At 45.6% G+C, this 22,158-nt stretch overlaps 1 protein-coding gene across 2 annotated transcripts; it reads left to right on the forward strand.

Moving 5' to 3' along the window:
* Positions 1-543: 543 nt before the first annotated feature.
* Positions 544-14,063, forward strand: ADPRS (ADP-ribosylserine hydrolase). Of its 2 annotated transcripts, none has more exons than XM_044287648.1 (6): positions 544-723; positions 3,328-3,421; positions 6,646-6,853; positions 9,255-9,442; positions 10,029-10,129; positions 11,752-14,063. In XM_044287648.1, the coding sequence occupies exons 1-6, from the start codon at positions 576-578 to the stop codon at positions 12,051-12,053; spliced, it is 1,041 nt and encodes a 346-aa protein (XP_044143583.1). In that variant the 5' UTR covers positions 544-575; the 3' UTR covers positions 12,054-14,063. The 2 variants fall into 2 exon arrangements, with proteins under 2 accessions (XP_044143583.1, XP_044143584.1); XM_044287649.1 differs by lacking the exon at positions 544-723 and adding an exon at positions 763-1,010.
* The last annotated feature ends 8,095 nt before the right edge of the window (positions 14,064-22,158 follow it).

Raw genomic sequence — 22,158 nt, forward strand, 5'->3', positions numbered from 1 at the left:
TCCCTCTAGGGGGTCCCGTCTCCCGCCTGAGCTCCCTCTGGGGGTCCCGTCTCCCGCCTGATCTCCCTCCGGGGGTCCCGTCTCCCGCCTGAGCTCCCTCCGGGGGTCCTGTCTCACGCCTTAGCTCCCTCTGGGGGTCCCGTCTCCCAACTGAGCTCCCTCTGGGGGTCCCGTCTCCCAACTGAGATCCCTCTGGGGGTCCCGTCTCCCAACTGAGATCCCTCTGGGGGTCCCGTCTCCCAACTGAGATCCCTCTGGGGGTCCCGTCTCACGCCTGAGCTCCCTCTGGGTTTCCCGTCTCACGCCTGAGCTGCCTCTGGGGGTCCCGTCTCACGCCTGAGCTCCCTCTGGGGGTCCCGTCTCCAAACTGAGCCCCCTCTGGGGGTCCTGTCTCACACCTGAGCTCCCTCTGGGGGTCCTGTCTCACACCTGAGCTCCCTCTATGTTTACCCCGTCCACTGCTCTGGTGAGGAAAGAGCGGAGGAAGCAGACTCTCTCTGCGCCCTATGATTGGTGTAGGCAAGGGACATTTCCTGTCAAACGGGGATGTGTTTCTTCCGCCCCATCACAGAATCATGGCTTCGGTTGAGGTGTGGCGGTTCCGAGGCGCTCTGCTCGGTGCACTGGTCGGGGACTGCTTAGGGTCCGTCTTCGAGGGAAATGAAAACGTATCCCTGGGATTTGTGCTCAGTGTCCTGCACGACCTGGAGACCAGAGCGGACGGTAAGCGATACGAGCTCTGTGTGCACCGGGACACGGTCGCTCCAGGCACGTGATCGCCGTGCGGCGCCTGATCTGATTGGAGAGCGCAGGCACGTCACTGGCGGCCCGCTCCACCGCTGCTCGCTTCGGCGCCCGGTCTGCCATGCTTTTGTCTCGGTTCCGGGGTGCCCTCCTGGGGGCGCTGGTCGGGGACTGCCTAGGGGCCGTGTTTGAGACTAGGGAGACGGTAACCGTCCGGTCTGTGCTCAGTTTTTTGCGGGGCCTGGAGACTAATTGGAAGAAGCAAGGTAGGCCAGCTGAGGGTAGGAGAGGGCACCTGTCACTGCCGGGGCAGATGGCACACACCTGACGGCTGCTGTGGGTAGTAATGGAAGGCACAGGACTGTGCCAGTACAGGACATCACTGAGAACATGAAATCTGGAAACTAAGGGGGGCTTGTAATGTCATGCATTAATTAAAGGGGTTTCCTACAAAAAAACATATCAGATTTCTAAATGATAATTGGTGATCTATTTATGAAACTTCATTTTCACCAATGGTCCATGTAAAATGGTGTTATTGAAATCCGTTGCTAATGGTAACATCCACTTCCGTTTTTTGTGGCATCAGGGTTGGACATGGGTTCCTTAGGCCCACCAGAGAAAGCTTTATATCATCCATAACGCAGGCTACTTTCACACTCGTGTTTTGGGCGGATCTATCAAGGATCTGCAAAAATGGATCCGTTAAAATAATACAACCGCATGCATCCGTCGTGAACGGATCAGTTTGTGTTATCTGTAACATAGCCAAGACGGATCCGTCATGAACTCCATTGAAAGTCAATGGGGGACGGATCCGTTTTGTATTGTGTCAGAGAAAACTGATCCGTCCCCATTGCCTTACATTGTGTGCCAGGACGGATCCGTTTGGCTCCGCTTCATCAGGCGGACAGCAAAATGCTGCAGGCAGCGGAATGGAGACAGATCGGAGGCAAACTGAGGCATTCTGAGCGGATCCTTTTCCATTTAGCATGCATTAGGGCAGCTCTCACAGACAGAAAGCCAAAACGCCAGTGTGAAAGTAGCCTAAGAAATGGACCTTAGTCATTAGCTCCAAGTGTGGTTGTTTTTTTTTTTTTTTTTCTTTCCTCCTGGACTTTTGGAGCCCATTATGACTTCAGAGACCAGAGCATCCTCTGGTGGGCCAGTTCGATCCTGGTAGACATGCATGTGCGGATGGGTCTGGACTAGGGATGAGCGAACTTGTGTTTTTAAGTTTGGCTTCCAAAGTTCGGGTTATCAAATAATCCCGTAATGGATTCCGCTACCACGGACCATATGGAATTCTGAATCCGTAACTGGATTCTTCGATAACCTGAACTTTGGATGCCGAACTGAAAACACAAGTTCGCTCAGCACTAGTCTGGACTCTTTCTTCGCGGTCCATGTCACCGATATAGGTTCTGCCTGTCTGCACTGGTTCTCACATGGGCGTCGGGAGAATCAGATGAGGGGTCACATGGACGTATGGTTCACTGCGCTGGAAGAGCGCATAGCATGTGGGGGGAATGAGTAGATCTTGTGGGCACATGGAAAATATGAAAAAGTAAGGATTTTTGCAAACCATTAGTAATAAAATGTATTCTAAGAACAGAGCTGCAGGCTGTGCTGTCCATTGTACCAGTTGTCAAGTGTGTATGAAAAGATTTCCTTCCTCATCTGCTTGCACTGTAGAATATATACCTGACACCTGATCTTTGGTGCATTGCTTCCTCACCCAGTGCACATGCTGTCAGCACTGATGTCACGTGCATTCAGCGGCTCTATACTTAGGTAGTAGATGGAGGCTGCGCATGCGCAATCATAGACATGCTGGGAGGGAGCACATGCTGTCAGCACTGATGTCACGTGCATTCAGCGGCTCTATACTTAGGTAGTAGATGGAGGCTGCGCATGCGCAATCATAGACATGCTGGGAGGGAGCACATGCTGTCAGCACTGATGTCACGTGCATTCAGCGACTCTATACTTAGGTAGTAGATGGAGGCTGCGCATGCGCAATCATAGACATGCTGGGAGGGAGCACATGCTGTCAGCACTGATGTCACGTGCATTCAGCGGCTCTATACTCAGGTAGTAGATGGAGGCTGCGCATGCGCAATCATAGACATGCTGGGAGGGAGCACATGCTGTCAGCACTGATGTCACGTGCATTCAGCGGCTCTATACTTAGGTAGTAGATGGAGGCTGCGCATGCGCAATCATAGACATGCTGGGAGGGAGCACATGCTGTCAGCACTGATGTCACGTGCATTCAGCGGCTCTATACTTAGGTAGTAGATGGAGGCTGCGCATGTGCAATCATAGACATGACCTGCTGGGAGGGAGCACATACTCTAATGTATCGGAACCTCCGGACACCCCCAAAACTGGATGTTCACATAAAAAACATGCAGCGTGCATTGGCAAGAAAGCACCGTAAATGTTACTGACTGTCCTCACATGGTTATGTGGATTTTTCCCAGCAAGCCCTTTAACAGTTATACAGTTACTGATTCTGGCGTCCGTGGCTGGTGATCAGAGTGACCCCTAATCTGACTACATTGCTTCTTTTCTTTGAAGTGCTGATGTACACGGATGACACAGCCATGGCCAGATCAGTGGTGCAATCTCTGCTGAAGAAACCTCCGCTTGATGAAAAGGATCTTGCTGAAAGGTATGTCTGTTACTGTCTGATATTACTTAACTTTACTTGCTTCATATGGATATTGTTACACGGCCAAATGAAAACAGTAAGGCCTCTTTCACACGGGCGTCCCGGATTTGCTCCGGATGCGTCGCGTGTACATTGCGGGAAACCTGCGCGAGTAGGCATGCAATTGCAGTCAGTTTTGACTGCGATTGCGTTCCAATGTTAAGTTTTTTCCACGCGAGTGCAATGCGTTTTGCACGTGCGTGAGAAAAAACTGACTGTGGTACCCAGACCCGAACCCGGACTTCTTCACTGAAGTTTGGGTTAGGTGTTCTATGAATTTTATTATTTTGCCTTATTACATGGTTTTAAGGGAAAATAATAGCATTCTTAATACGGAGTGCTTAGTATAATGTGGCTTAAGGGGTTAAAATAAATTAACTAGCCTCATCCTCTTGTTCGCGCAGCCGGCATGTCGTCTTTCTTCTTCTTTCAGGACCTTCAAAAGGACCTTTTGATGACGTAATCCATATTCATTCGGCAGGACCTGCGCTAACGTCACCCGGCTCACCATGTGGTGAGCGCAATTACGTCATCAAAGGTCCTTTTGCAGGTCCTGAAAGAAGAAGCAAGAAGACAGAAGAGAAGCCGGGCTGTGCGAACAAGAGGATGAGGTGAGTTTTTTGTTTTTGTTTTTTTTAACCCCTCAAGCCACATTTTAGTAAGCATTCTGTATTAAGAATGTTATTATTTTCCCTTAAAACCATGTTATAAGGGAAAATAATACAGTGAATTTACTTTAATGGGGTCCAGGGTTGCTCATCCCTATCATCTCCTAGCAACCATGCGTGAAAATCGCACCGCATCCGCACTTGCTTGCAGATGCTTGCGATTTTCACGCAGACCCATTAATTTCTATGGGGCCTGCGTTGCGTGAAAAACACAGAATATAGAACATGCTGCGGTTTTCACGCAACGCACAAGTGATGCATGAAAATTACCGCTCACCTGCACAGCCCCATTGAAGATTGAAGTAAACGGGTCCAGATTCAGTGCAGGTGCAATGTGTTCACCTCACGCATTGCACCTGCGTGGATAACTCGCCTGTGTGAAAGGGGCTTAAGAGTTCAAATCAACAGGCTTTGATGGGTTTTCTGCACATAAAACCTAGGGCCCCTTCACACGACCGTAGGTGGTCCGTGCCTGTATTGTGGACTGCAAACAGCGCATCTACATTATATGGGCACTGGCCATGTGAATCCCATATACTTGAATGGGTCTGCAGGATATGGCGAGGAGCGGAGGCACGGATCCGAAGCTCTACGAAGCACTTCCGTGGGCTTTTGGGTCTGTGCCTCTGCACCACAAAAGATAGGACATGTCTTATTTTTTGCTGTATATTGCAGATTGCGGACCCATTAAAGTTAGTAGTTCTGCGCCAAAATGCAGAATTTGCACGGTCAGTGCCCATGCATTGCGGACTGCAGCACGGACATGGGACACACACTGTCATGTAAATGAGCCCTTAAAGGGATAACTACATCATTGACTATCCCCAGGATATGTCATGTAGCGTTCTGGTCAGTGGGGCCTTCTCCTTCATAGCAGGAGACTAAGGCTGAGTTCACACGGGCATTGCGGGAAAAGATGGGGGTGCGTTGCGGGAACATGCGCAATTTTTCCACGCGAGCGCAAAGCGTTTTAATGCGTTTTGTGCGCGCGTGAGAAAAATCGGCATGTTTGGTACCCAGACCCGAACCCGGACTTCTTCACAGAATGGGTATGGGTTCAGTATTCTGTAAATTTTATTATTTTCCTTTATAACATGGTTATAAGGGAAAATAATAGCTTTCTTTAATACAGAATGCTTAGTAGATGGTCAATTGAGGGTTAAAAAATGAACTCGCCTCCTCCAATTGATCGCGTAGCTGCCGGTCTCCTGTTCTTTCTTCAGGACCAAGGGGTGACATCGCTGAGCTCATCACATGGTCCATCACCATGGTGATGGATCATGTGATGTATCATGTGATGAGCACAGTGATGTCGCCACAGGTCCTTTGACAGGTCCTGAAGAAAAAACTGGAGACCGTCAGCTACGCGATCAATTGGAGGAGGTGAGTTCATTTTTTAACCCTCAATTGACCTTCTACTAAGCATTCTGTATTAAAGAATGCTATTATTTTCCCTTATAACCATGTTATAAGGGAAAATAACACAGTAAGTAGACTTTCATCTTAGCAAACATGCGTGAAAATCGCACCGCATCCGCACTTGCTTGCGGATGCTTGTGATTTTCACGCAGCCCCATTCACTTCTATGGGGCCTGCAATGCGTGAAAAAAACGCACAATATAGAGCATGCTGCGATTTTCACGCAACGCATAAGTGATGCGTGAAAATCACTGCTCATGTGCACAGCCATAGAAGTGAATAACTCCGGATTCAGTGCGGTGCAATGTGTTCACCTCACTCATTGCACCCACGTGGAAATCTTGCCGGTGTGAACCCAGCTATATTCTAGTGAATGGGGAGGCACAAAAAAGACGGCAATTCCAGAGCAGCGTTTTAGACGCTGGTCTTAATAAGCCCCTGCACTTGCAGTGGATCTGCCACAGTTGTGTAGCGGCGCCAGCCTCTATCCACCGCGCCTGTCTAAGGCCCCTTTCACACGAGCGTGACGGATTAGGTCCGGATGCGTTCAGGGTGCGTTCAGTGAAACTCGCACTATTTTGCAAGCAAGTTCAGTCAGTTTTGTCTGCGATTGCGTTCAGTTTTTTTCCACGCGGGTGCAATGCGTTTTTCACGCGCGTAATAAAAAACTGAAGGTTTACAAACAACATCTCTTAGCAACCATCAGTGAAAAATGCATCGCACCCGCACTTGCTTGCAATTTTTCACACAACGCAGAACTGATGCGTGAAAATCAACGCTCATGTACACAGACCCATTGAAATTAATGGGTCAGGATTCAGTGCGGGTGCTATGCGTTCACTTCACGCATTGCACCCGCGCGGAAAACTCGCTCATGTGAAAGGGGCCTAAATGTTAGCCAGCTCCTTTTGCTGGCGTAGATTTAGACCATTTTCTAAGCCTAAAACAGTTGTGGGAAATTATGAATGAGACGGGCCTGCCGGTCCTTCCCCGCCCACGCCACACCCACTTTTGCATACCTGGCATGAGCGGGGAAAGTCACAGTTTTTTATACCTTGCAGTGAGCATTTATGATCATTATGTATTTTTTTTTTTCAGATTCACCATAGAGTACTTCAGTGATCCAGACCGTGGATATGGCATGGGAGTAGTACATGTGTTTGAAAAGCTTCAGAGTGGAAAGTACCAGAGCGTCTTCACTCCTGCTAAGGAGCAGTTCAATGGAAAAGGTTCCTATGGAAATGGAGCAGCCATGAGAGTAGTCGGGATTCCCCTGGCTTTCCCGAATGTTCAGGATATTATAAAGGTTCCTACGGAGTTAATACAGTATGATCACAATGTGTTCTTTTTATTTGTTAGTGGACTGTCTTCTTGTGACGGTCAGCCCTTTTGACTTGTCTATTTAATTGCTCCATTACAATCGTGGAGCATCTTTTTTTAAAGAACTCAAGATTGGGCCGTTCCTCTGTTATTCCTACTAGAAATGTATGAATATATTTATAACTGGATACTACCAGTACCTGGGGGTGTGTCACTGTCCATTTAGGCCTCTTTCACACGGGCGTTGCGGGAAAATGTGCGGGTGCGTTGAGGGAACACGCGCAATTTTTCTGCGCGAGTGCAAAACATTGTAATGCGTTCTGCACTCGCGTGGGAAAAATTGGCATGTTTGGTACCCAAATTTGAACTTCTTCACAGAAGTTCGGGCTTGGGATCGGTGTTCTGTAGATTGTATTATTTTCCCTTATAACATGGTTATAAGGGAAAATAATAGCATTCTGAATACAGAATGCATAGTAAAATAGCGCTGGAGGGGTTAAAAAAAAAAAATTACAAATAATTTAACTCGCCTTAATCCACTTGATCGCGCAGCCCGGCTTCTCTTCTGTCTTCTTCTTTGCTGTGTGCAGGAAAAGGACCTGTGGTGACGTCACTCCAGTCATCACATGGTCCGTCACATGATCTTTTACCATGGTGATGATGTTCCTCCACACAGCACAGAAGACAGACAGAAGAGATGCCGGGCTGCGATAGCAAGTGGATTAAGGTGAGTTAAATTAAAAAAATTTAACCCCTCCAGCGCTATTTTACTATGCATTCTGTATTCAGAATGCTATTATTTTCCCTTATAACCATGTTATAAGGGAAAATAATAATGATCGGGTCTCCATCCCGATCGTCTCCTAGCAACCGTACGTGAGAAACGCAGAATATAGAGCATACTGCGATTTTCACGCAACGCACAAGTGATGCGTGAAAATCACTGCTCATGTGAACAGCCCCATAGAAATGAATGGGTCGGTATTCAGTGCGGGTGCAATGCGTTCAACTCGTGCGTCGCATCTGCGCGGAATACTCGCCCGTGTGAAAGGGGCCTTAGGGGAATGGTAACACCCATTTGACACGTTCTTGAAGGAATAACAGACGAACAGCACAACACAGATCTATTAGATAAAATGCTCCAGAATTGTTTCACAGAGAATCCAAGCATCTGCTAAAACGGACATGTCAGGAGTGGTGACAATTGACGCATTGGATGGTAGTACCCAGACACTCTAGTCACTAACACTAGTCGTCTTTTCTAACCCTATTATCTTATGTGAGAGTCTAGCGCAAGGGTCTCTTCCATGAATCGCACATCCACTGCTAATGCTATGATCTCATCCCTGCATTTCTGCAGGAGACAGCACTAAATAGCGCATGTGTTCATATGGTGCGGTGCTGCACGGGGGGGGGGGGGGCACTGTGCTGTTTTTCTGGCTGGTTGGTGGGGACCAGAGCTAGGTTTGGCATGGTCAGGCAGCAGGGGTGCTGTTTGGCTGCTGGGTCCCGCCGCCGGCCAGGATGGTGCCACAGCGTCAGTGGTCGCCCAGCAGCGCCACACCAATGTTAGGTTAGGACTCGTTCATAGGCAACCTTGGCGTGGTGAGTGGGCTTATGCCTTTTGATCAAAATGTACACTAATGCCTCATTTAGCATGTAGCATAGGAGGTAGTACACATGCGCTATTTAGCTCTGTCTCCTGCAGAAATGCAGGGATGAGGTCATAGCATTAGCAGTGGATGTGCGATTCATTTCTTTTTTTTTTTCTCCCTTTATGTATAGCATCAGTATGTCCGTTCTGTAGCCCCGCAAAAAAATAGAACATGTCCTATTCTTGTCCGTTTTAGGCATCGTTACAATGGAGCCACAAAAAAACTGATGGCATACGGATATCGTCCGTTTTTTTTTTTTTTTTTTTTGCAGATCCGCAATATGCGGATCATGTGCATGTAGCCTTAGGCGATGGATGCACCAAAGTTATGTAGAGGCCAGTGCCTCTACATCAGCCGAACCGTCGCCAGCGCAAGAGATCTAAAATGCCTGTCTTAATAAATACTACGGCCCCCCCCTATATTTTTAAAGTGTCTCTAATAAAGCTACAATGATTTTATTTTTCACGTACAGTATGCTGGATTTACCCTAGGATTTTTTATTTATTTATTTATTTATTTATTTATTTTATTTTAAGCACAAGTTGTTTTGTTCCAGTTGCTTTGTGGAAAATGTCCTGTTTTTTTTCTACCTTGATGCTATCTTTTTGTCCAGAAAAGTTTCTGTTCCATTGTTCATCTTCTCATCTAAAAGTTTTCTTGATTGTACATGACACACAGGGCAGGGATAATATTGATGGGTCCCACCAGTAATACATTGTCTTCTTTCAACAGTATGCTAAAATCAGTGGAGAACTGACACATGCATCTTCCCTGGGCTACAATGGGGCCATCCTTCTGGCCCTTGCTGTGCACTATGCCCTTCAGGGGGGAAATCTGAGTCGCGAGTCTTTCCTGGAGCATCTTCTAAACAACATGCAGGAAATAGAAGGCGATGAGAAATCACGGAGTGATGCTGTGGAGTAAGTTAACGTTCCATGCTATTTCATGGGTTCTGTTGTTCAGCTGTTGCAGTGAACTTGGTATATTCACTGTTTGCCAGGCACAACTCCATACTTTTGATTGTATTGCAACCCTCTTCCATTCACTTCTGCTGTGTACTCTACTATTAGGCTACGTTCACATCTCCAGTAAATGTTTTTGGCCTGCTGGCATTGCCAGATTCTGCAGTTCACCACCGGATCCCCACTGACTATAATGACAACTGGAGCTGATAGGGGTTTCGGCAGGAAAGATGGTGTGTTGTGTCTTTTTATTTTTTATTTAATTTTTTCAGCCAGCATTTATGTTGGAACAGCCCACCGGATCAGGCATGCTAAAGATGTGGACGAAGCCTTTGGGATACCCACTGCCAAATGTACGGAGCAGTGCCTGGTGAGCAGTCAGCGCCGCAGCCTTTTTAGTCAGCCATTCTAATGTTGATGGCCAATCCTAAGGATGGGTCCTTCATTCTGTAGTCCCAGGTTACCCTTTAAAATCAAATATCACTTAGCCAAGCATTTACATGTGCATTGTTTTTCAGTGTGCTTCAATAAAATCTCATTTTAGACTGGAGCTGGGAGAGTTTCCTTACTGTAACAGACTGAAGAAGATTAAGGAGTTCTTAGATAAAGGAAATGTGCCCCGGTGTGAAGTGGTGGAAGAACTTGGTGAGTTGGAGATCAGATATGACTGATGCCTTTTAAACGTCGGCCTCTGCAATTTGCCAATAAAGGTATACTAGTGGATGCTAAGATTAGACATAACCAGAGTGTAAGGGTGTAAAAACTCGGATTGTATTTTTACTGGTGATACATGTTAAATAAATGTGTTCTACATGTGAACACCCCAACCACACAGTTTTAACTGCAATGTCTGAATACACCCCCAATAATGTTGCTGCTGATGGGTAGGCAAGCTACGCGGAGTAGTACCAGTGGCTTGTTAGATGTATTCAGCTTTTTTCCTAGTATGTCATTCACTACTTGGTATTGCAGATATGGGGCATGGTTTGTAGCCCTAGATTATGGGTGGAAAACCTATATGTGTGTGGCAGAGGCCCAGCCTTTATTGGTACCGTGGTACTTTAGAGAGTTTACCTGAAAAATTATTGCAGATTCGATAACTCTGTAGCCCAAAAAAAAAAAAGAAAAAGGTTGCCACCCCTGTATGGCCGAACAAAACGTGTGTATGGGGGAACCCGCGAGAGACTTGAGAGAGGTAGCGATTGTTTGACCGACAGCTACTGAATGTGTATGGCCGCCATAAATGTCCAGTTGGGGATGTCTTATTGTTGTCTGTACCTGCTTCTAGGAGTCACAAAAAATGATAAACCAGGGGAGGGGGCTTTTCCATTAGTCCACCCCTTTGAACGACAAAATTCATGATTGAATAAGTGTCAAAAAGGGGTCATGCTGAAGTCATTGCCTCTTGGTCCAGATTATGAATCTGAAGTGCAGCATGTTAGGGGGCATGCTATAAGCATGTTTATTCTTGCAGATTCTCCCCACAGTGTGGGCACCTGGAGTTCACAAAATTTTGCATCCACATGATACCCAGTTTTGTGGTAAGCAGGAGCTACCTGTGGCAGTCTGTCAACAGTCATACACATGATTCCCATACGACTGCCTCTCACAACTGTGACTTATAACAGCAACAGGACCTCTAAAACAGTGTTTCCCAACCAGCGTGCCTCCAGCTGTTGCAAAACTACAACTCCCAGCATGCCCGCACAGCCAAAGGCTGAGAAGGCCGCACATGCTCAGTGTCATCCTTTAAATGCCTCCTGAGTTGTGATAGGGAGAGCTGAGACACGCCCCCTGAGCTGCAGCAGAACAGACACTCCCCTTGAGCTGTCGGCTTGATATAAATCTAGCAGAGCAATGAATGGGGAAATCTCTGGTCCTATGTGAGGTACAGGGCTGGTTCTAGCTTTGTTAGAAAGAGATTGCCATGTCCTATAAGATGTCTGATTTTTATTTTTTACATTAACAATGGGATAACCCCTTTAAGGTGTCAGGTATGACTCCTGAAGCTTCTATGCAGAAGCAGATTCATATATCACACAGTTGCCTTGATATATTTAAACTGCTGGCGGGAAACGCAGCCAGGCTCAACACCGGAGGCCCCCTTTTCTACGGCAATGCAGCCCAAAAACAACACCTATTCTTTAGTTTGTGAGCAAACTCTTATTCTGGAGATAATGTGCATGTCTACAAATTGCAGTTAAACAGAGAGAAACATCTGAGTCTTATATGCTGTATATTTAATTCCTGATTCCTGTGTTCCCAAGGTCATGGTATTGCTGCTTTTGAATCTGTACCCACTGCAATCTACTCTTTCCTGCGCTGCATGGACCCAGTGGATGATCTTCCCAAAGAGATGAACAGCTTGCAGCGTACTGTCATCTTCTGCATCTTACTAGGTGGAGACACTGATACTATTGCTACCATGGCTGGAGCAATTGCTGGTGCTTATCATGGAGAAGACCAGGTTCCTGAATTATGGAGAAAGAGTTCTGAGGGTTATAAAGATGCAGAAGATTGGGGTAAACAACTGTGGGAATTATACAGCTCTCGACTCCTTCCTGAATGACTGAAGGGACTTGTAGAAATGTCTGCTGCCTCTGAAGACTGGGTCAAAAGCGTCAAGAAGAAAGACTGAAGTAATTCTTATATTGCAGTGACCGATACTGTTAAGAATCAACAGAATCAACAAAGAAACATTTTAGAACCTATACTTAAAGAGGTATTCCGGTTTTAATGATTATATTTAATAATTGGATTTTGAATAATTTTCTAATATACATCTATATAAAATTTTGCTTGTAGACTGTTATTATATCAATACAGAAGCTTCTCCCTAAAGAAAAAAAGTGGTACGAGCTGGATAGGACTAAACATGGTTATGTGAGCCATCATTTGACTCTCGCAAGTATCATGTGACCTGGCTTTCAGTTAAAAGGTTTGTCCGCTTTTTACTATAGATGACCTAATCTCAAGATATGTCATCAATAACAGATCAGCGGGGGTCTAACTTCCGACACCCCTGTCAATCAGCTTATATGAGCGCTGCCTTCTCTGCTCGGTTTACCTGCTCGCCACAGCAATTGCAGGGGTAATTACAAGTATGATGCCCCCAGTCACTTCTATAGAACGGATCTGTCTGTTCAAGTGAATACCACAGAGCTGTCCTATAGAAGTGAATGGGGACGCTGATCGGCGTGGGTGCCAATAGTCAGACCATTGCTGGTGTGATATTGAAGACCGATCCTGAGGATAGGTCATCAGTAGTAAAAAGCAGGCAACCTCTTTAACTGCCCCAGTATCTAAAAGTGAATAGTAGTGTATTGAGGATAAGAACATGTACAATAAACACAGTATTACTACCTGCAGCATCTCATGTCCGTCAGGGTAAAAACAGATCTGTGTTGTTTGTTTTTAACACTAAACTTTATTAACAAGTTGACAAGATCACCTAGAGACAGGCAGCCATTTTAAAACATCACCTAGAGACAGGCAGCCATGTAAATACCCACAGTAATGTAGTTGCTGTAATAACCACCATAAAAATTACTACACTAGTCCTATTTAATTATCACATGAATATATCCTGTATGCTCACCCAGCGCACATATGCCATGTAACACTGTTGCTTATTTACCCACGATGCTAGGGAGGCTGGTCACCATCGCAGCCTGCTATTGGCTGCTCCCTCCGTCGCCGGATGTTTTGATAAACACGACGGGGAGATGCAGTGGTGGCTGTGCAGGGATCTAGAGGGACGTGGGTGCCGGGGACCGGGTAAGTATTGTCTATAGGAGGGGCCCGGACATTGTGGGGGTATTTCTACTATTGGGATAGCCTCTTTAATGTCGGGGGTTATATAATGTGAAGGGTGTCTCGTGAATGACACCATATTTCACTTAGGCAATGAATACATTACACATTAGTGATACATTGGTTATACCATTCTACTGCATATAGGGGTCAATTGCCTAATAAAAGAAAGTTTTATGTATACACAATTTTATGTAATATTAGAAAATTATGTATATTAGAAAATTTGTATAATTTCCTATTATATAAAGAAATACAATTATAAAAACTGGAATACCCCTTTTAAAGGGGTTGTCTGAGATTAAGTAAAAATGGGGCACAGGCGAGGGCTGGCAAAAAATTGCAAAATAAGCAGTACATGCCAGCAATGAATCATCCAGCACTCCAGTGCTATTGTTCGGGTCTTCCCTGTCAGTCTTCTTTACAGTGCATTTGAAGACATTGACTGACTGGAGTTGTCACATGTTGTCAACATAACGTCAGCGTTGAGGCCTGTAACCAAGGACTGGAGAGGTGGACAATTCAGCAGGTAAGTAGTGCTTATTTTATGCTAGCCCCACTTTTTCTTAATCTCGGACAACCTCTTTAACTGTATAACCCTATTGTGCTTTAACTACTGGCAATATAGAATAAGGGTTAACCATTTTCGAACCATGACCATCCTATGTGTATTCTAAGCAGTGATTTGCATTGCGAATGGCATTGTATCACCACAGAGTGGTGTTTCTCATGTTTGAGCTTAATAAACAATGACTTTTTTTCCAAACCCTTTTATTTAGTACTACCTTCTGTATTGTAGAAGGATTAGACTTGGTTGTAAATCTTGAAGTCTGGTAATTGGTGCAGGGATTAGTAGAGCTCTGGCTGCGCCTTCATATACAGCAGGCTCACTACTAAGAAGATATACAGTATTTCATTAAGCAGGTCTAAGGGGAGAAAATGCAGCTCCGAGTCCAGTCTAAATAGCATTACTTTGCCATTACTTTCATTGAACTTCAGTGGAAATATGCCACTTTCACCCCATTGTTTCTCTAGGAATAACACAAAATACCCCCAAAAGCTTAAGAGTGGAGTAGTAATGAAATGTCTGTCGACAAGGTGTGACTGGTTTGCCTCCCGTGACTCTGGAAACGTCATAGACTATGGGGGAGATTTATCATAACTGGTGTAAAGTAGAACTGACTTAGTTGCCCATAACAACCAATCAGTTTCCAAAGAAAGGTGGAATCTGATTGGTTGCTATGGGCAACTAAGTCAGTTTTCCTTTATACCAGTTTTGATAAATCTTCCATGTTTTGAGTGGAAAGACTCGGCCTATGGCTTAGTTGGGTTTGTAGCGAAGTAATTTGTGCCATAAGTTCCCGAACCCGGCGTGTTCTGTTTTTTTTTTTTAAGTCGCGAAGCCAGTGCAATACATTGGCCCTGAACTACCGCCTTATGGGCTTCCCAGAGCACAGCCCAGGACGAAACCGAGCCAGTGTTTTCACTAAAGAACTTGCGGATATATCCCCCAACGGATGCTCGGGTGACCGGTGGTTTCAGTAGGGAATCATTTAGGCGCCAATGACAAGTGTGTTGTGGTACAGGTTAAGAAGAGAGGGTGAGGGTACCGGGGTCGTGGTCTGACCATGAGAAGTCCAATGGTAACATGGTGCATCATCTTCAGAGTCAGAGGGGTTATCCACCCCATTCTACCCGAGGGGTTATCCACCCTCCATAGGTCGTAGAGGGCAAAACGCCTGATCACGCTACGAAAGTTCCTAGCCAGGCAGCACTGGGACGAGGGTGGTGGAGAGAAGCGTAATAAAATGCCCACCCAGGATCCATGTAGCCGGAGGCAGATCTTGGAGTTTGCGTAGGACCCTGCGCACAAACGGAAGTTGGGAGGTGTTGGGGGCATACACATTAGAGCAGTGTTTTCCAACCAGTGTGCCTCCAGCTGTTGCAAAACTACAACTCCCAGCATGCCTGGACAGCCTTTGGCTGTGCGGGCATGCTGGGAGTTGTAGTTTTGCAACAGCTGGAGGCACACTGGTTGGGAAACACTGCATTAGAGTACGATGGAGCGACCCTGGTAAATCACTTCTAGAATGACATAGCGACCCGCGGGGTCTATATGGGAGGAGGATGCTAAAATGGGACAGGAGGCTGACAACAATATGGCAACACCTGCCTTTCGACGACTATGATGGGCTGAGAAGGCGTGCGGGTAGTAGTGCTTGGCAAAGCCAAAGGATCCTGTCTGGTCAAAGTGGGTCTCTTGAGGGAAGGCCACATCTGCCCTTAGGTTGCGGAGCTTCCGGAGCCCCAGACTCCTCTTGGCATTGGAGTCCAGACCCTTAGGCCTCTTTCGAACAGTTGTGTGTTTTTTTTTGTTTTTTTTTGCGGGCCTTTTTTGCGTTCCATATACGAAACCATTCATCTCAATGGGTCCGCAAAAAAAACGGAATGTACTCCGTATGCATTCCGTTTCCGTAACTCCGTTCCGTGCAAAGATAGAACATGTCCTATATTTGGCCGCAAATCACGTTCCGTGGCTCCATTAAAGTCAATGGGTCCGTATGATTTTTACGGATCCACGGATACATGGATCGGATCCGCAAAACACATACGGACGTCTGAATAGAGCCTTACAGGGGGGTGATCACCCATATAGATTCATTGATCACCCCCCTGTAAGGCTCCATTCAGATGTCCGTATGATTTTTACGGATACATGGATCGGATCCGCAAAACACATACTTCTTCTCACGCTTTAGGGCCCCTAAAATGCCAGGGCAGTATAAATACCCCACATGTGACCCCATTTCGGAAAGAAGACACCCCAAGGTATTCCGTGAGGGGCATATGAGAGTCCATGAAAGATTGAAATTTTTGTCCCAAGTTAGCGGAAAGGGAGACTTTGTGAGAAAATACAAAAAAAAAATCTATTTCCGCTAACTTGTGCCAAAAAAGAAAAATGTATATGAACTCACAATGCCCCTCATTGAATACCTTGGGGTGTCTTCTTTCCAAAATGGGGTCACATGTGGGGTATTTATACTGCCCTGGCATTTTAGGGGCCCGAAAGCGTGAGAAGAAGTCTGGGATCCAAATGTCTAAAAATACCCTCCTAAAAGGAATTTGGGCCGCTTTGCGCATCTAGGCTGCAAAAAAGTGTCACACATGTGGTATCGCTGTACTTAGGAGAAGTTGGGCAATGTGTTTTGGGGTGTCATTTTTCATATACCCATGCTGGGTGAGATAAATATCTTGGTCAAATGCCAACTTTGTATAAAAAAAAATGGGAAAAGTTGTCTTTTGCCAAGATATTTCTCTCACCCAGCATGGGTATATGTAAAATGACACCCCAAAACACATTCCCCAACTTCTCCTGAGTACGGCGATACCACATGTGTGACACCTTTTTGCAGCCTAGGTGGGCAAAGGGGCACACATTCCAAAGAGCACCTTTCGGATTTCACCGGTCATTTTTTACAGATTTTGATTTCAAACTACTTCTCACGCATCTGGGCCCCTAAAATGCCAGGGCAGTATAACTACCCCACAAGTGACCCCATTTTGGAAAGAAGACACCCCAAGGTATTTTGTGATGAGCATAGTGAGTTCATGGAAGTTTTCATTTTTTGTCACAAGTTAGTGGAATATGAGACTTTGTAAGAAAAAAATAATAATAATAATAATAATAATAATCATTTTCCGCTAACTTATGACAAAAAATAAAAAGTTCTATGTTCTATAAAGTTCTCTCACTATGCCCATCAGTGAATACCTTAGGGTGTCTACTTTCCGAAATGGGGTCATTTGTGGGGTGTTTGTACTGTCTGGGCATTGTAGAACCTCAGGAAACATGACAGGTGCTCAGAAAGTCAAAGCTGCTTCAAAAAGCGGAAATTCAAATTTTTGTACCATAGTTTGTAAACGCTATAACTTTTACCCAAACATTTTTTTTTTTTATCAAAGACATGTAGAACAATAAATTTAGCGAAAAATTTATATATGGATGTCGGGTTTTTTTTGCAAAATTTTACAACTGAAAGTGAAAAAAGAAAGAAGAGTAGACTTAAAGAGGACCTTTCACCAGAATTAAACTTCTAAAGTAACTATACAGGCATGTAGAGCGACGCCCAGGGACCCCCCTGCACTTACTGTTATACCGCCGCTCCGTTCTCCCGTTATTGCCTCCGGTATCTTCATAGTTAGGCTCCACCCAGGAGAACTTGCCGGCGCCTCCTTCTCCCATGCTGCAGCGCTGGCCAATCGCAGCGCTCATCTCATAGCCTGAGAGGCTTTTTTCTCTCTCAGGCTATGAGCTGAGCGCTGCGATTGGCCAGCGCTACAGCATGGGAGAATGAGACGCCGGCAGGTTCCCCTGGGTGGAGCCTAACTATGAAGATACCGGAGGACATAACGGGAGAACGGAGCGGCGCCCAGGTATAACAGTAAGTGCAGGGGGGTCCCTGGGCGCCGCTCTACATGCCTGTATAGTTACTTTAGACGTTTTATTCTGGTGAAAGGTCCTCTTTAAGGCTACTCTTCTTTCTTTCTTTTTTCTTTTTTTTTTTTGGTGTGTTGATGTGAAATTAAAATAGGCACTTGATGGAAATGTATTGTCTTTCCAGTTGTGCCGTGATGGATAAAACCAATCAATTTCTTACAACAGAAGTAATAGTGTAACCTGCTTTAGGCAACTGTAGCTAATATAAGGGGATTACTTACAGGGGCAGTCATCTCTCTGGGTAGAGGGGCAAAGACCATCACATCCAAAACAGTGGCCATAGGTTTAAAACTGACCCCAGCTAGCTCCATTCTTCACACAGGGCCAAGCAATGTAGATTACAGTACAAAATGAATAAACTTACAGTGACCCTAGCTGTCCAGGTATAGGCCCACTGCCCAGCACCTTCAAACTAAAGCACAACTTGCTCATGCCACCGCTTGTAGCTCCACTGGCTCTTGCACAGCCTACCTTTCTCAGATGGGTAGCCGCTCTTATTAAGTTTTTCCATTTGGCCCACTCTGAGTGGAGTAGGAGTCTGCCCATCTATCCTATGACCAGGCCCTATACTATTCCAGATTTTAGAAATAACCCAAACCTCCGAGAAATGCCTTCCAGTGATGTAGACCTCACAGTGGTGGCATACATATGTCACTCCAGCTATTACAAAGCCACAATAATTGTTAGAAGCATAGCTAGAAATTTCAAGTCTAGCCTGTATGTGTTGGGCCATTTTCCTTTCCATTAGCAGTCCCTTGCTTTCTGTTGTGATGTAAGAGCTGTGCCGTATGCTATAAACCAATAGGGTATATAGTCCCTCTCTTTTTCTCACCCTTTCCTTCTCATGTTACACTGAGCCACTGCAGCTCCATCTCCCTCCTTTTTATCTGTCTTCCATTTACTATTTCACATTTTAGATGGCTATTTGGAGGGGGCTTTTGAACATTTAGGTTACGGGCACACAGGGCAGATTTCTGCAGTGGATTAATTGCAGATTTTCAGGCAGATTTGCCACAGATTTCACCATGTGCATTGCGAATGGGAAATCCACAGTGGAAGTCCGTAGCGTAAATTAACTATTTTTTCCACAGTGTGGTTTAGCTTTCTTACGCTACTTTCACACTAGCGTTCGGGGCTCCGCTTGTGAGTTCCGTTTGAAGGGGCTCACCAACGGCCCTGAACGCATCCGTCCAGCCCTAATGCATTCTGAGTGGACGCGGATCCGCTCAGAATGCATCAGATTGGCAGCGTTCAGCCTCAGCTCCGCTCAGCAGGCGGACACCTGGCCTGGCTGTGCAGAGGCAAACGGATCCGTCCAGCCTTACAATGGAAGTCAATGGGGACGGATCCGTTTGAACGTGACACACTATGGCTCAATTTTTAAACGGATCCGTCCCCCATTGACTTTCAATGTAAAGTCTGGACGGATCCGTCTGAGGCTACTTTGACACTTAGAATTTTTTTTACAATATAATGCAGACGGATCCGTTCTAAACAGAGCCACCGTCTGCATTATATGAGCGGATCCGTCTCAGACGGATCCGCTCTGAACGCAAGTGTGAAAGTAGCCTAACAATCTTATCCACTTTGATGGTGGTATCTTGTGTGGCTGTACCCTTAAAGAAAGCCTGCAAACAGAGTGGGGGGAAATGAGGAAGATGCCGATTTCTCCCAGTTACAGTATTATAATGTTAATGTATTTACATGTAAAAATCCACGTGTTTGCAAACTCTGATAGCCGTAGGTCCAGCTGATAGCTCAAGGTAACTGTAGTGCTAAATAATGCTTACATGATGGTTGGCATTTAATACATAATTGAAGAAGGACCAAAGTGGGACTACCCCCTTTTCCAGGATATCCAGGACAAGCACAATAAAAAAGAAGCCTTATCCTTGGTCCTCTTTCAGACAGACATTAGGAAACGCTTACGGGATCTGGATGCTGGCTTGTTTTTCTTGCAGTCCCATGGTCTCGTAGTGGGATGCTACATTCTGCAATATTCTTGCCAAGGACTGATAGGCCATGTGAAAAAAAACACTAATGAGAAGATACCTATTTTGTTGAGTATGCCCACTTTACCCAGCATTCCCTATCAAACTTTCAAGCGTTATTTAGCTACAAACAGGAATTCATGCTGAAAAAAGGAAAAGTGTACAGAAACATATTTCTTCTTATTCACAAAAACATGCAGCAACTTTACTAAAACTGCATGTGTAAACCCAGCCTAACACTTATGGCTGTTAGGATTTTTCTTTTACATGATGTATCGTTTAATGAAGTATTCCTATCTGGGGGTGTTTATAGTGTATCCAAAGGAAAAGTCATAAATGTCTCATAGATGTGGGTCCCACCACTGGGTCACACTGCTATCTCCAGAACGGGACCCTGTTGCGCCCATCCAGGAGTGGACGCTGTTCATGCACTGAGTCAGCTATATGTCTAAAGCCTCATGCACATGACCATAGTTTCAGTCTACATCTAATCCACATTTCATATCAAATGCTAACCCATTAATTTCTATGGGGATGCAAAGAATGTGGACAGCAGGCTCATGTCATCTGTGTGCTGTCTGCATCCAAATTATAGAACACTTTTTATTCTTGTCTGTTTTTGTGGACAAGAATAGGTGTTTCTACAATAGGACCCACGAAAAGTGCGGGATGCACAGGGACCGCATCCACATTTTGAGGATCCCTTAGGATGTGGAACAAGCATACGGTTGTGTGCATGAGGCCTTATTGTGTGGGACTGACCAATTTAAAACCAGGACCAAAATTTCTGGTGGAGAGGTGCCTGTGCGGGACCTTGAAAATTCATTGGTGTTCAGTGGTTATACCAGAGTGTCAGCACATTGCTGACATTCTGGTATAAAAGGCTGACATCTGTGCAGATGTCAGCCGTTTAACCCTTTCCATACCGCGGTCCGTACGGACCACGGTATGGAAAAGGTTAACAGTAAGATGGGGCACCCTCCCTCTCCCATCGGGGGGGCTGCTGTGCCTTTGCAGCCCCCCGATGGAGAGGGAGAGAGCCCCCAGACAGCCCCGTCCTTACCCTTCCCCGTCTGCGAAGTTGTGGCAGACGGGGAAGGTTCCCATGGAAACATGACGCCTTCTCAGGCATCCTGCTGTCCATGGTGCTGAACAGATCTGTGCTAAAGGCATAGATCTGTTCAGACAAAGTGTAAGTAAAATACAGTACAATACACTATATAGTGTACTGTATTGTATTATACAGACATCAGACCCACTGGATCTTCAAGAACCAAGTGGGTCTGGGTCAAAAAAATGTAAAAGAAAAGTGAAAAAAGTTAAGATAAAAAAAAAAAAACGCATTTATCACTGGATAAAAATTAACAAAATAAAATACACTACACTTTGGGTATCGCCGTGTCCGTAACGACCTGATCTATAAAACGGTCATGTTACTTTCCCCTTCCCCGCACGGTGAACGCCATAAAAATAAAAACTATGAGAAAATTGAAATTTTGCCCACCTTACTTCCCAAAAAAGGTAATAATAGTGATCAAAAAAGTCGCATGTACGCCAAAATAGTACCAATCAAACCGTCATCTCATCCCGCAAAAATCATACCCTACCCAAGATAATCGCCCAAAAACTGAAAAAACTATGGCTCTTAGACTATGGAAACACTAACCTATGGCCACTGTTTTGGATATGATGGTCTTTGCCCCTCTACCCTGAGAGATGACTGCCCCAGTAAGTAATCCCCTTATATTAGCTACAGTTGCCTATAGCAGGTTACACTATTACTTCTGTTGTAAGAAATTGATTGGTTTTATCCATCACGGCACAACTGGAAAGACAATACATTTCCATCAAGTGCCTATTTTAATTTCACTTCAACACACCAAAAAAATAAAAATAAAGAGTAGACTTAATTAAAGGTAAAGAAAAACATATAAAATAAAATCCATGCCACTACGTGCCCAGAAAAACACACCTCCAGCCGGTGGACATCACGAGCGGCACCAGAGGACTGCAGGCTGGGATCTGGCTCGCACCTGCGCACTGCCCTGCCCATTATGGGCAGAGGAACAGCTTTTCATATTGTGCATGCGCCGGCCAACTAAAGACAGCCGTCTGACGCATGCACAATATGAAAGGATGTTCCTCTGCCCATAATGGGCAGAGCAGTGCGCAGGTGCGGGCCAGATCCCAGCCCACTGCCGCTCGTGACGTCCGCCGGCTGGAGGTGTGGTTTTCTGGGCACATCGCCCAGTAACGCCGCCCCTGGGCGCCTTCAGAAGATCATTTGTATAAGTTTAAAAAGTGTTATTTTCACTATCTGGACGAGGGACACAGAAGAGAAAGGTACGATTGTAATGAGGGTCAAAGAGTCT

Source organism: Bufo gargarizans, chromosome 3 (genome assembly GCF_014858855.1).
Source record: "Bufo gargarizans isolate SCDJY-AF-19 chromosome 3, ASM1485885v1, whole genome shotgun sequence".
NCBI lineage: Eukaryota > Metazoa > Chordata > Amphibia > Anura > Bufonidae > Bufo > Bufo gargarizans.